This window comes from Pituophis catenifer, unplaced genomic scaffold (genome assembly GCF_029215685.1).
Source record: "Pituophis catenifer annectens isolate HBS135680 unplaced genomic scaffold, rPitCat1.0.hap2 SCAF_1, whole genome shotgun sequence".
NCBI classification, from domain to species: domain Eukaryota; kingdom Metazoa; phylum Chordata; class Lepidosauria; order Squamata; family Colubridae; genus Pituophis; species Pituophis catenifer.
Window position 1 is genome coordinate 46462759 of NW_027256881.1, and position 12737 is coordinate 46475495.

A 12737-nucleotide genomic window follows, 5' to 3' on the forward strand; every position below is an offset into this window, starting at 1 on the left:
ATTTTGGGGATTGTCTTAAACACTGCAGCAAAGGGTGTTGAGACATACATGCTCTTTGTTATGCTACATTATTGCTTTTTACAGTTTACATCCTATTAAAGTTCTTGTAGCTCCACCGTTCAGCAAAGCAGCTGCCTTCCCCTTTGGATCTAAAGCTTTAGGTTACATAGGCCAAACACTTCCTTAAGGTGCTTTTTGAGTAAAACACTGAGGTAAATATTAATCCCATGCCCTGATAGGCTGGTCTGTTTATTCTGTTTGCAAATCCTTTCTGTTTCAAATCATCATTCCGTATGATGCTCCTAGAACAAGTGACAACTGTAGGGAAATTGTCTTTAAAAAGGAGCCTATCTGGCTGAGTCTTGGTTGTTGCTGCAGTGGACATGATCCAGGTGGAAAAAGATGTTTGTATGGCTTCTGTATGTGTCAGGCAGAAACTCCATTGGTGTTTGTGAATGCATATTGCCAAATCCATAGACCCAACCTGTACATGAGGGGCAGGAATGGTCCACTAAGGTACTGTTTTCTTCAGTGAGACCTATGGGTCACGCATCTACATGGCAAGCATGTTCAAAGAGGTGGAACTTCGATTGTGGAGTTTCAGACTAACCAAAAAGTTTCTCAGGAAAAGGTGAGAAATGTTCCAAAAGGGCTTTGCTTGCACTGAAGTAAACAATATGAATTGAAGAGAGAAGCCTATTCATTGTCACCAGTTTCTTTTCAATGCCTCCCTGCGGATGCTGCTGGTTTACTTTTTTAACAAAACAATATCTATTTTGTAAGGATAATTTGCCTGTTTGGGCTCAGTGGGAATATTGAGACAAATTCCTTGGCCCGGGTTATATAAACATTGATTTACCTATAGGCAAAAAACCCCAATTCCTTTGCCTGTGTGCAGTCACATGTTAAAAAAATCACCATGAATGGAATTAAGCCTAGTTTTGGCTAGTAATAGCTTCTGGAGTGATCTCCAGTGCTATTTCTAATTTTGGGAACTATGTTTACACGATACAGTTGACTCACTCAGTAGCCACTTCATGTAAATACAGTGGTGAGTTGGTGGCAGATTCTCAGAATTTGACAGGCCTCCAGTACCTCAGAAGTTTTTGAGAGGTTGTTGTTTCCTGCTACCTTTTATTTTAAAAAATGCATTTGTTTAAAATACATAGTGGCCCTATTAGGATGGGCATTGGAACTTGCCTGCTCTTTGGCACTAGCATGCCAGTAAAGTGATGTTACTTATGCCACTGCAACTAAAGCCAGTATTTAAATTTTTAAGGTACCAACTTACCATGATGAGCTTTACCTCCACGCTTATTTACAGAATTACCATCTGGAAAAAATTGTATATGGGTAGGAGATAGAGAAGCTTCAATTACATGTCAAACAACTGTAGATTAATTCCTTCTACTTTCATCCATCCCTCAGTCTTTTCACAATTGCAGAAAGTATCCGTTCAGTCTAAATATTAAATTGGATTTATAGGATCTAAAAAGTTAACATCTTCATTGAAAATAAGGATCAGTAATGAAAAGTTTTCCTCTTTTTTCCAAGCATTAGCGTTGAATCCAGTGCAAGCCTCCTCCACATTACAATGTAGTAAATGGTTTGTTAAAGGTGAGAACATTCATAAAGCATCTGTTAGTTTTGTCACAAAGCACTTGGCAAGACATGTTGAAGCTTCACTACTACTTAGTGGCATCAGTGCCAGAAATGGTAAAAACAGATGCTTCAAAGAGAGTCTTCAGGGACATTGAGGAAAGATTTTGATGGAGATCAAACTTAAACTTGAGTGGCTGCTGGGAAGTGTCAAATCTTTTTCAGCATAAATGTGTTGGAATTCATATTCATCTGGAAAGCGCACAAGAAACTTTGAAATGATGATGTTTCCTGTTAATGAACACTAATTCTATAGCAGGCAATGTTTAGTAGCCCTCCTCCCTGAGCCTTAATGATCATATGTTGCCCTAAGAGCAGGAAACAGAGAACTATTCCCTATTCTAATTTTGTCAATGCTATAATTCTTTAGTATTTAAATTCTGAGTCAAATTCTGAGTCAGGAAAGGTAGCCCAACTTCTTTTCCATGGTTCCCAGAAGGCACCCCAGATTATGTCACTAAAACCTGGCAGCAAGGTCATTTAAACATAAACAGTACAGTAAGTATGTTAAACCTCCACATAGGCTTCACACAGCTGTTCTATCAAAAAGCTGCCACCAATAGTACTAACCTCAAATTTCCTCGCAGTCATTAAAAAGTGCTTTGTCATTCCCCTATTCTTAAAACCTACAGTGCCAAAAAAAGTTTGCCTACTTTCCCAACCCAACCATTGTTGAAACAATGGTTTACCTCCATCAGAATTTTGGCAACTTTTGTTTTGTTTTGCTAAGCATTCTATCACATGCTCTGTGTGCCAGTCAAATTTCTCTTTATGCATGATGTTGGACATATGGCACTGGCCTGGGCCATTCCATGTTTTTTATCAATAATTTGGATGAAAGAGTTGGGATGCTTAGAAAGTTGAAGATGACATAACATTGGGAGGGACAGCTAATACTTTAGATCAGGTGTTGGCAAATTTTTTGTAAAGAGCCAGATCCCGCCCCATCTCTGTGAATGCAACTGGCTGGTCTATCGGCAAAGGGCCACCAGCTGGGAAACTGCTGATAAGCTGCTGCTGTTTCCCAGAATGCCACACCCCTACCTTTGGTCCTGCCCATCACCTTGGCAGTTTGACTAAGGCTCAACCCTAGCAATTAGTTGCCCACCCATCTTACTCATGGGTTGGAATATCCCATGCTTTGCATACCTGGGACCTCATGTATGTCACCAAACAATACTAGATTAAGATCTAGGGTTTGGAGGATGAAAGTGCCAAGAAGTGTCAGCCTCAGTTTTTCATTTGTAAATAGAAATCGAATCTTCACAGATGGGTTGTGATGTTGAAATTAAATAAAGCAAGCTTGAGAACCACATGGAAAGAAGCATACCTCAAACTGATTCTTGTTAGAAATTTTATTGTAAAAGAATACAAATATTTGAAAGGTAAGATTTATGGAAACTCTCTTGAATCAATTGATTTCCCCCTCTCTAAATATGGGTAATTTTACATGGTAATGGATGGCCAATAATCAAATACATTGGCTAATGCATTTACTCAGTCTTAGCTACAGCAGTATAAGATGAAAAAGATTATTAGTGTGTCATTTATAAAGACCTAATAATATACCCAGATGAAAATATTGCTCCTCTGTGACCTAAATTGGACATTTGGAAAAAAAAAGAATAGTATTGTTGATTCCCTCTTTCAATATGTAAAACGATTAAAAAACATTTATTTGCATATTTACATTTTATTGCTATTGTGTGCATACATACACGAAAGAATACTTGAATTTTGATGATTATTCGTGGTTTACAACAGCGGTCCCCAACCTTTCCAGCTCTGTGGACTGGTGGTGGCGGCAGCGGGGAGGAGAGGGAATTGTTTTGCACGTGTGCTGCTTACGCAAATGCAACTTTTCAATCTCACACACTTATCCACCACTTGCATGGCCTGGTTCCTAACAAACCGTGGACTGGCAGTGGGCCACAGACTGGGAATTGGGGACCTCTGGTTTACATCAAGCTATGTACCATATACCAGTGAATGTTTCTTTTAGTTAAACATTGGTGTCAAACTGGATCGCGTCACAAGCAGATCGTGACGTATCGCGATGTATTTTGCCTTTGCAGAGCCGGGGTGAGCGTGGCCTGCACGTGACATATTGGGCCCACGGGCCATCAGTTTGACAGGCCCGAGTTACAATGTTAATGTTTGCAAATAGTTGTATGAGCACCTTCTCAAACTTTGGAGGATGCTGATAAAATAATGGCAGGCTTCAGAAAGCATCTCAAACTTGGAGCTTAGAAACAGAAGACAGTCGGGGGGGAGGGGGGAGGTTGAGATAGGGAAGGGGGAGAATATGTAAACTTTTTGTAAAACTTTTCAATAATAAAAAAAAAAAGAAATAGAAGACAGTCTATTTCTTTATACACATACACATAGGCAGTACCAGGGGTGAAATCCAGCAGGTTCTGACAGGTTCTGGAGAACCGGTAGTGGAAATTTTGAGTAGTTCAGAGAACCAGCAAATACCACCTCTGGCTGGCCCCAGAGTGGGGTGGGAATGGAGATTTTCCAATATCCTTTCCTTGCCACACCCACCAAACCTACCAAGCCATGCCCACAGAACCAATAGTAAAAAAATTTGAATTTCACCACTGGGCAGTACATATACATATTTGTGCTTTCTAGTCAGTGTTGACTCCTGGCAACTGCCTGTTCTAATCCCTGCAGTTTTTCTGGCAGCAGTTTTAAAAGTGGTTTGCTATAGCCTCCTTTCTAGAGCTGAGAGAGAGAGAGTGAGTGATTGGCCCAAAATCACCTAGATCAGGGTGGGCAAATATGGCCCCTTTATGACCTGTGGACTTCAACTGAGGAATTCTGGGAGTTGAAGTCCACAGGTTGTAAAAGGGCCACAGTTGCCCACCCCTGACCTAGATGACTTCACACCTAAGGTGGGATTAGAATTCATGATATTATAGTTTCTAGCCTGTTACCTTAACCACTACACCAAATGCATTTCTCAGTAGAAATACATTTATAATGGTAATAATTTATCAAGCACAATCACTTTATGGAACGAAAAATAGTTCCCTTACCTCCAGGAACTTAAAACCTAATTTTAGGTTGGGTGGGACAGTAAAAAAGATTGCTATTTTAAAAAGGGAGTATGGAAAGAAAAGGCCAGAATAAACAACAGCTGGATAAAAACAGATGTAACTGCAGGTAGAACTTTGTTATCTATTGGTGTAAGTCTCATAGTTCAGTTATAAACACAGCCCTAGCTTTAAGCCCTAGCTCTTTTATTATTGAACCATAAGAATTTCAAAAGAGCTGAGTTTTAAATGGAACCACCACCATTTTAGGCTCATTCTGTATGTCAAAGCACAGTGCTAGATTTTATGGACCTTGGGTCTTATCCAGTCAGCTCTTCTTATGTCTTAGCTGCTTAAAATCTATTTGATAAATATGTGTGTCTGCATCTGTGAGCTGAAAGAAGTTCAGATGAAATGGAGTTCATGTCTAGTTTAATGCTTTTAGCTATTTCTATGGGGTTTTAAAAAGTTTTTTATGCTATCTAGAATGCATTAAAGTTGGGTGGCCAATAAATTTAAATAAATGTCACATTTTTAATTTTAGTAGTTTATTAGCAACAAACAAGGCTCCCATTGGCTTCCATTTTGAGTTCCACTTCAAGCTCATAGTTTACTTAAAATATATGGTAGATCTAAATTGAGGTGATAGTCCGCTGACCTATGGCCTCAGGATATTGACAGGTACTTGCAGCAATGTGATTGATAAACAATATTTAGTGATCTTTATTGGCTATGGATGTCCTTCCTGCCATGGTGCTTATATGTGAATGTGATACAGAGATGAGGGGATTGAAACTGGTATCCAATGGAGGATTATTTTTCTTTTTATAATTGGGGGAGGGCTAGAGAGGAAAAAAAAGCAGCAAGATCCCCACAAAACTATTATTATGGTTCATTGCGCAGTCAGCCAGATTTCAGACTGGATTTGGCATTTTTATCCACCTACAGTAGTGGCCAAAACTGTGGAAACCTTTCATTTAGTGAGCTTGTAAAACATAATAAAATTAAAGTAATGGTGCAAAGAGTTGACTGGTCGCCCAGAAAGCGATGTAAAATAGTATTATTAAGTGAACAAGACTACAGTTATAAAGAAATTAGAAGAAAAATTGGTGGAAACTTAACCAAAGGTGGCATTTGTAAGTTTTTGAAGAGGTATAAGGAGACTCAGTCACTACAAAACCACAATGGTAAAGGCAGGAAAAGGTGCACAGTAGCAAGTGATGATAGAAGAATTAAGAGACTGTGCCTACATGACAAAAGAAAATCATCTGGGTGTATACAAGATGAAATGGTGCAATGTAATGTGAAAATGAGTGCAAGGACTGTTTGGCGCAGACTGCAGGAATTTGACCTAAAATCTAGAATTCCATGAAAAAAGTCACTTTTATCTCTCAAAGAAAGATTGAAAACCATTACATTCTTGATTAAAGTATCTTTCCATTGATATATAATTTTATGGTACTACTCCAAAAAAAGTGGTGTTATTAGCCATCAAGCCTCAAAAATACACTTTCCCTAAAAGATTTCCACAATTTTGACCACTACTGTATCCAGTCCTTCCCAAGAATCTGGGATAGGCACAGTGGTGAAATGGAGCTGGTTCAATCCGGCTCGGGCGAACTGGTAGCGCTGGTGGCAGAAGCCTCCGCCCACCCGCCCGGATGTCATCACGTCCGTTTTTTACCCTCTCCGCATGCACAGTAGGCTCAGCGCATGCCTGGAGGAGGCACAGGGGCTCACATTTGCAAACTGGTAGCAAAGGTAAGTGGATTTTACCCCTGGATAGGCAGATGTTGTTGTCTGAAGGTGTTAAAGGTATCACTGCAGGATGTAAGCTGTTCCAAGTAAAGCTGCCTTTTGCAATTGACTGATGGTGATTTTGTCAATGCTGATGATGTTCAAGTGATATTCCAGTTGTTTTGAGATTGCACCCAAGGCATCTATTACTATTGGCACTATCTTTACTTTTTTTTGCCATAGTCATTCTATGTCTATTTTCAGGGTTTATATTTTGTGATTTTTTTTAAATAATTTTTTTGCTTTAATTTATATGCCGCCCTTCTCCGGAGACTCAGGGCGGCTTACAATGCGTTAAGCAATAGCCTTCATACTTTTGTATATTTATACAAAGTCATCTTATTGCCCCCACAATCTGGATCCTCATTTCACCTACCTTTGAAAGGATGGAAGGCTGAGTCAACCTTGAGCCTGGTGAGATTTGAACTTGCAGTAATTGCAAGCAGCAGATGTTAATCTGTTAATAACAGTGCTTTAGTCCACTGTACTACAGGCTCTTTTCTTCATTTTTTTTTCTTCACTTTCTTTTCTCTTCTACTGTGCTTCCTCCAGGTACTGCCACATCCACTATCCAGATCTTTTTGTCTTATCAACAGTTGTTAAGTCTGGGGTGTAAAGTGGCAGATACTTGTTTTGAATTCCAAAATCTTAGATCATTTTACCTTCTTCATTTTCTATTACTGTATCGTTATTTTATAAACAAGAATGTGAAATAAGAGCTGCCTATTCTTTAGCAGATGTTGGCCTTTATATGTGTCAAATTCTTCCTAAGAATTTAGGAGGTTGTAACTGATCAGCATAATATATGTTGGATGGACATTTTGTCAATGGGCAGATTTTCTAAGTGCTGTCCAAGTCTTTTTGGTATGGCAAAATGATAACCACCCTGACTAGATTATGCCATAATCTTTCAACTTTGACTTTCAGATCTCGATTTGGGCATTCTGAACACTTTTCAACTTGGTAGATGTGAAATGCATACTTTGTGTTATTTCCTGACTTTTTCCTCCTGAGGTCATTTGTTACTTTCATTGCAAACCATTCAGAATGTTTAAATATTATTCTGCTGTTGCAGATGATGGATGGTCTAAAAATGCAGAAAAATCCAATCAGTGCTATTATAATGCTAGTACCTAATTGTATCCTGTTAGAGGATAAGTGTGGATAGCATCTTCTACTAGTGTTAATACTTACCTATAGTTTCACCATCTGCCATAGTTATGCATTAATGAAATACAATTAACTTTGGTTACTTTGTTTTTTCTTACAGGAGGCAAACTTTGGTCCTACATTAGTAAATTCTTGAACAGGAGTCCTGAAGAAAGCTTTGAAGCCCCTAAATCCAGAAAATCCAGCTGTACCAAAATACATTTGCATCAGGCAAGTCCTAGTCCTCAGGATATCAGCAGTAACCTTGGCTCCAGAAGAAATAATGGGGACAATGAATTAAAGGTTTTACCACTGCAGACCAGTCTCACTCCAAGTTCTCAAGATGGTAGTAGTAACCAAGAAGAAGATCAGGAAAGTTCTCCTAAGTGGATTGACTCTGGGTCTAGTTCAGAAGAGGAATGTACCACAAGTTATCTAACATTATGCAATGAATATAGTCAAGAAAAAATTGACCCTGGATCATTAAATGAGGAACCTGTCCTGAAACCAGATGATAATGTTCTCATTACAAAAGATCAAAGAGGCCTCCAAGCTCAAGGTGAAGTTGCCACTGGGAATTTGGAATCTGCATTCACATGTCAGGAAATAAAAGAGTTCGCTGATGATGTGGATCCAGAAACTGCCAATCCTACTATGATATCAGAATCATTAAATAAATCCAAGAACAGCCCCATGGAATTTTTCAGAATTGATAGCAAAGATAGCACCAGTGAACTTCTGGGTCTTGATTTTGGAGATAAACTTCATAACTTAAAATCAGAATCTTTCAAGCCATTTTTTCCTACATTAGATCAAGATGAGAGCCTTGAAATCATTGAAAACAAATTAGGCTTTGCATCTCAGGATACTATCAGCAGGGGCTCTAATGACTCTGTGCCTGTGATATCATTTAAGGATGTAGCCTTTGATGAGGTTGGTAGTATTGATGAAGGAAGACCTGACCTTTTGGTCAACTTGCCAGGCATTATGGAGCAAATGAAAGAAGCTCCGGTGGATAGACCAACAAAACTGATGGAACAGAATGGAGACAGTTTGGAAAGCAAACTTTTGGAAACCCCCGATGTCTTGCAGTTGAATAACAGTGCAGAACAAAGCAGAATGCTTGAACAAAAGGTAGAGCGTCTGAAGGAAGAAAAATCACAAGGACTATGCAAAGACAATCAGGAAACAGCTAGGATATTCCATACACCTGCTAGTGACTCAATTGGTTTTGGGGACAGGATGGCCTTTCAAGGACTCGGAGAAGCATCATCATCATCATTAGATATTTTCAGCATAAAGGATAATGTCATGGTTGCCAGTGCACAAGTAGTTGTTACAGAAGACAGCTTAGATGTGGACAGTGAAGCTGTGTTGCTGTTTTCTGATCATACTGAGGAAAACTGTAAAGAGGGAACAGCCCCCTCTTTGTCACACAAAGCAGAAAGCAAAGAGTTGGATGTGAGGAGCAGAGGAGAGAATGAAATACATCATTTTTTTCAGGACTTGGATGAGAGATTAGCACTAACCTCCAGATTTTACCTCCCTGAAGGCTGTGTTCAAAGATGGGCAGCTGAAATGGTGGTAGCCCTTGATGCCTTGCATCGAGAAGGAATTGTGTGCCGTGATTTGAACCCAAACAACATCTTATTGAATGATCGAGGTCAGGAACTTTTGCAAATGCATTTCTTTTTATTCGCTGTTGCTCCCAATTAACTGAGAAGGCGTTTTATCTTGTAATTAGTATCTTCATTTCCTGTCTAGAGCTTCATTATCAGTGCAGCAAATTCACCCCCAGTAATAGCTTCTAGTACTTAATGATGCCATTATTCTTAATGATACTGTTTTTAGCTACAAAAGGAGTAATTACAGTTCACTTCTGCATAAAATGGAAGGGAAAAATGTTTTGATTTCTCCTGTCGTTTTGTTTTTAGGACACATTCAGCTAACGTATTTTAGCAGGTGGAGTGAGGTTGAAGATTCCTGTGACAACGATGCCATAGAGAGAATGTACTGTGCCCCAGGTTAGAGCAATCACCTCAAATGTTTCACTTGGAAAACAGATTAGCAGCTTTCATTTTCTCACGGAACTTTCGTTCTTGGGAATACAAACTGTTCAGTACCTGCATATATATACACACATGCTATTTTGGAATATGATATTCTAAACATATGAAAAACGGTTGCAGGAATTGGGTATGTCTAGTTTAATGAAAAGAAGGACTAGGAGTGGCATGAAGAGGGGGTCAGTCTATTTTCCAAAGCACCTAAGGCAGGGCAAGAAGCAGTGGATGGAAACTAATAAGGAGAGAACCAACCTAGAACTAAGGAGAAATTTCCTGACAGAGCAATTAATCAGTGAAACGAATTCCCTCCAGAAGTTGTGGCTGCTCCAACACTGATGATTTAAAAAAAAACATTGGATAACTATTTGTCTGAAATGGTATAGGATTTCCTGCTTGAGCAGGGGGTTGGACTAGAAGATCTCCAAGGTCCCTTCCCAACTCTGTTATTCTGAATTCTCCAGCAAGCCATGCTAGGGGGTAATTCTGAGAGTTGCAATGTTGACTTCTTAAAGTTGCTAAGGTTGAGAAACACTGGTTTAAAAGAATTCACTATCAAAGTTTAAATTTGAAAAATGAATGATTGAATGAAATGAATGAATAAATAAATAAAGTTAGATGTAATAGATATGCCTAAAGATTTATGAAATCTGCTTCAATATAGAGAGTTCTTGAAACTTTTTATTGTTGAAATGAAGAGGAGTTAAATGTATCACATTTTGAAAAGATTTTCCTTTGCATGTACATATTATGGTATATTCCCCAGGAAAATAATTCAGTAAATTTTAATCTAATTGTGACTATAAATCTACTATGGATATAAATACTGAATATGGACAAATTAAATGGGCATTCCAGCAAGCGATGCATAAGTAACATATTTTGATTAGCTTTAATGTTAGTAACACGAATTAAGATTATATTAAGTAAAAGTATCTGACCAAAACTGATTACAAGAAAAAGTAGATAATTTATCCCTCAGATTGAATGTGATACGTGGAGACTATATGGACATATTCATGTTTCTTGGTAACAAGGACAAAGTGGTTGATCATTTAAAAAAAAAGCTTTCTAGTTTAATCTACAGCCCTATGATTCCTTTATGGTCACCCAATCCAAATACAATTTAGATCCAATTATCTTGTTTTTGAGTTTAATTAAGGCCACTGAGATGCTACCATTTCCTTTGACTCAAAAGAATGAAGTCACATATAGTGATTTCACTTATAAAGATTTCAGAAGAAATGAGGTGCAACAGTTTAGACTGGACCAAACCCAAGATAAAGAGAATATAACTATAAATCATTTAGGCTTCAAAGGACTAGTGCTGTTTCTTAAAGTATTTTTTAATTATGAAGATATTATGGAGGAGCCCCTGTGGTATCAAAGTCCTAGTTTTGATTAAGATTGTTAATCTGTCTCTTGCGTTGTATTGTTTTAGATTGTAGAAGGCTGGAAAAATCTCACACAGCTAATTGGCTCAGAGACTAAGACGCTGAGCTTGTCAATCGAGAGGTCGGCAGTTCAGCGGTTCGAATCCCTACTGCCGCGTAACAGGGTGAGCTCCCGTTACTTGTCCCAGCTTCTGCCAACTTAGCAGTTCGAAAGCATGTAAAAAATGCAAGTAGAAAAATAGGGACCACTTTTGGTGGGAAGGTAACAGCATTCCGTGCGTGTTTGGCATTTAGTCATGCTGGCCACATGACCACGGAGATGTCTTCAGACAGCACTGGCTCTTCGGCTTTGAAACGGAGATGAGCACCGCCCCCTAGAGTCCGGAATGATTAGCACATATGTGTGAAGGGAACCTTTACCTTTACAAAAAGCTGTCTTTTTATAAAAAACTACCTGAAAGGCTATTTTTTTTTTTGTGCAGAGAAAATTTTTATTCATAAGGTGTCCTCAAAGCCCCAATTTTACTGAGAATAGATCTTTTTCCTGAGAGGGGTACAAGTGCCCAGTTATGGAACAGTCTATATTCTGTCTGAAGACAAACCTACCCTCGGAAGCTTCTTGGTTGATACTGTAACAAGTCTTTGAAGAGTTAAGTGGGGTGTTTATTTGCCTGTATCATAATGTTTAAATGCTGGTTTCTGAGAAAATTTATGAGTAAGATCTATGAACTCTTTATATTTTTTATAATTACTTCAAGCAGGAACATTTTTAGAGGCTATCTTGAGACTGTTGTCCCCAAATCCTCTATTGGCTTCTTGTTCACTTCCAAGACCAAGACAAAATAATTTTGAAATCTTAAGTGTCTTGAGTCTATATAGACTGAAGGACTATTTTTCTTGTTGAGAATTTATCACTATTTGGGTAATCTAGATCAGGATGTTGGCCTTGGCTCCTCTGGGAAGCTTAATTGACTTAACAAAATTCTGGTGAAATTTTATCATGTAATTCAATGAATAAGTAAAATTCAGTTGCTTTTATTTTTTATCAAATTGTTTGAATTCTTCTGTAAACTCAGTCGATTTTTAAATTTTATAAATTTGCAATGCAGTACTTTATTTAAAAATCTATAAAATGTAATTATAGCTCATTAGCCATTTTTTAAAAAAAGTTACTACATATAACTCAGAGTATGCCTGAACACATGACAAAACAGTGTGTATGTTTCTGGGTGAATGAGGCCACTAAATTTTTAGTTTAGGTAATTTGTTTAAGATGAAAAATATCCAATAGAAGTGAATCAATACTGCAGCAATTAAGATTCTGAGAACCTTAAAATCCCATAAATTAAAGACGTCAGACAGAGGAGGAATGTAAATTCATTTCTCTCTTAGAGGTCTGTTGAAATAGGCAAGTTTTGACTGCTTTCCTAAATCCCAATAATGTTGCTACAAGGTTAATCTCCAGGGGAATGCTATTTTAGAGATGGAGGTGGGGGCAATGGTGGGGAAATATTTATTATTTTAAGTAATATTCATTATTTTAAATATTACAGTGCATAGATATATATCTAGATCGATCGATCGATCGATCGATCGATCGATAGATAGATAGTATATAACTTAAATTAATGGTG

At 38.1% G+C, this 12737-nt stretch overlaps 1 protein-coding gene across 5 annotated transcripts in view; it reads left to right on the forward strand.

The window, feature by feature from the left end:
* The window catches only part of RPS6KC1 (ribosomal protein S6 kinase C1), a 96992-nt gene that overhangs the window by 59212 nt on the left and 25043 nt on the right, over nt 1-12737 (forward strand). For 4 of the 5 annotated variants that reach the window (XM_070932390.1, XM_070932391.1, XM_070932394.1 and 1 more), the window contains 2 exons: nt 7768-9309; nt 9581-9670. In XM_070932390.1, the coding sequence (XP_070788491.1) occupies nt 7768-9309; nt 9581-9670 (1632 nt within the window). Of the gene's footprint in view, nt 1-7767; nt 9310-9580; nt 9671-11150; nt 11268-12737 lie in introns of all 5 variants that reach the window. The other variant, XR_011599736.1, reaches the window with a different exon arrangement.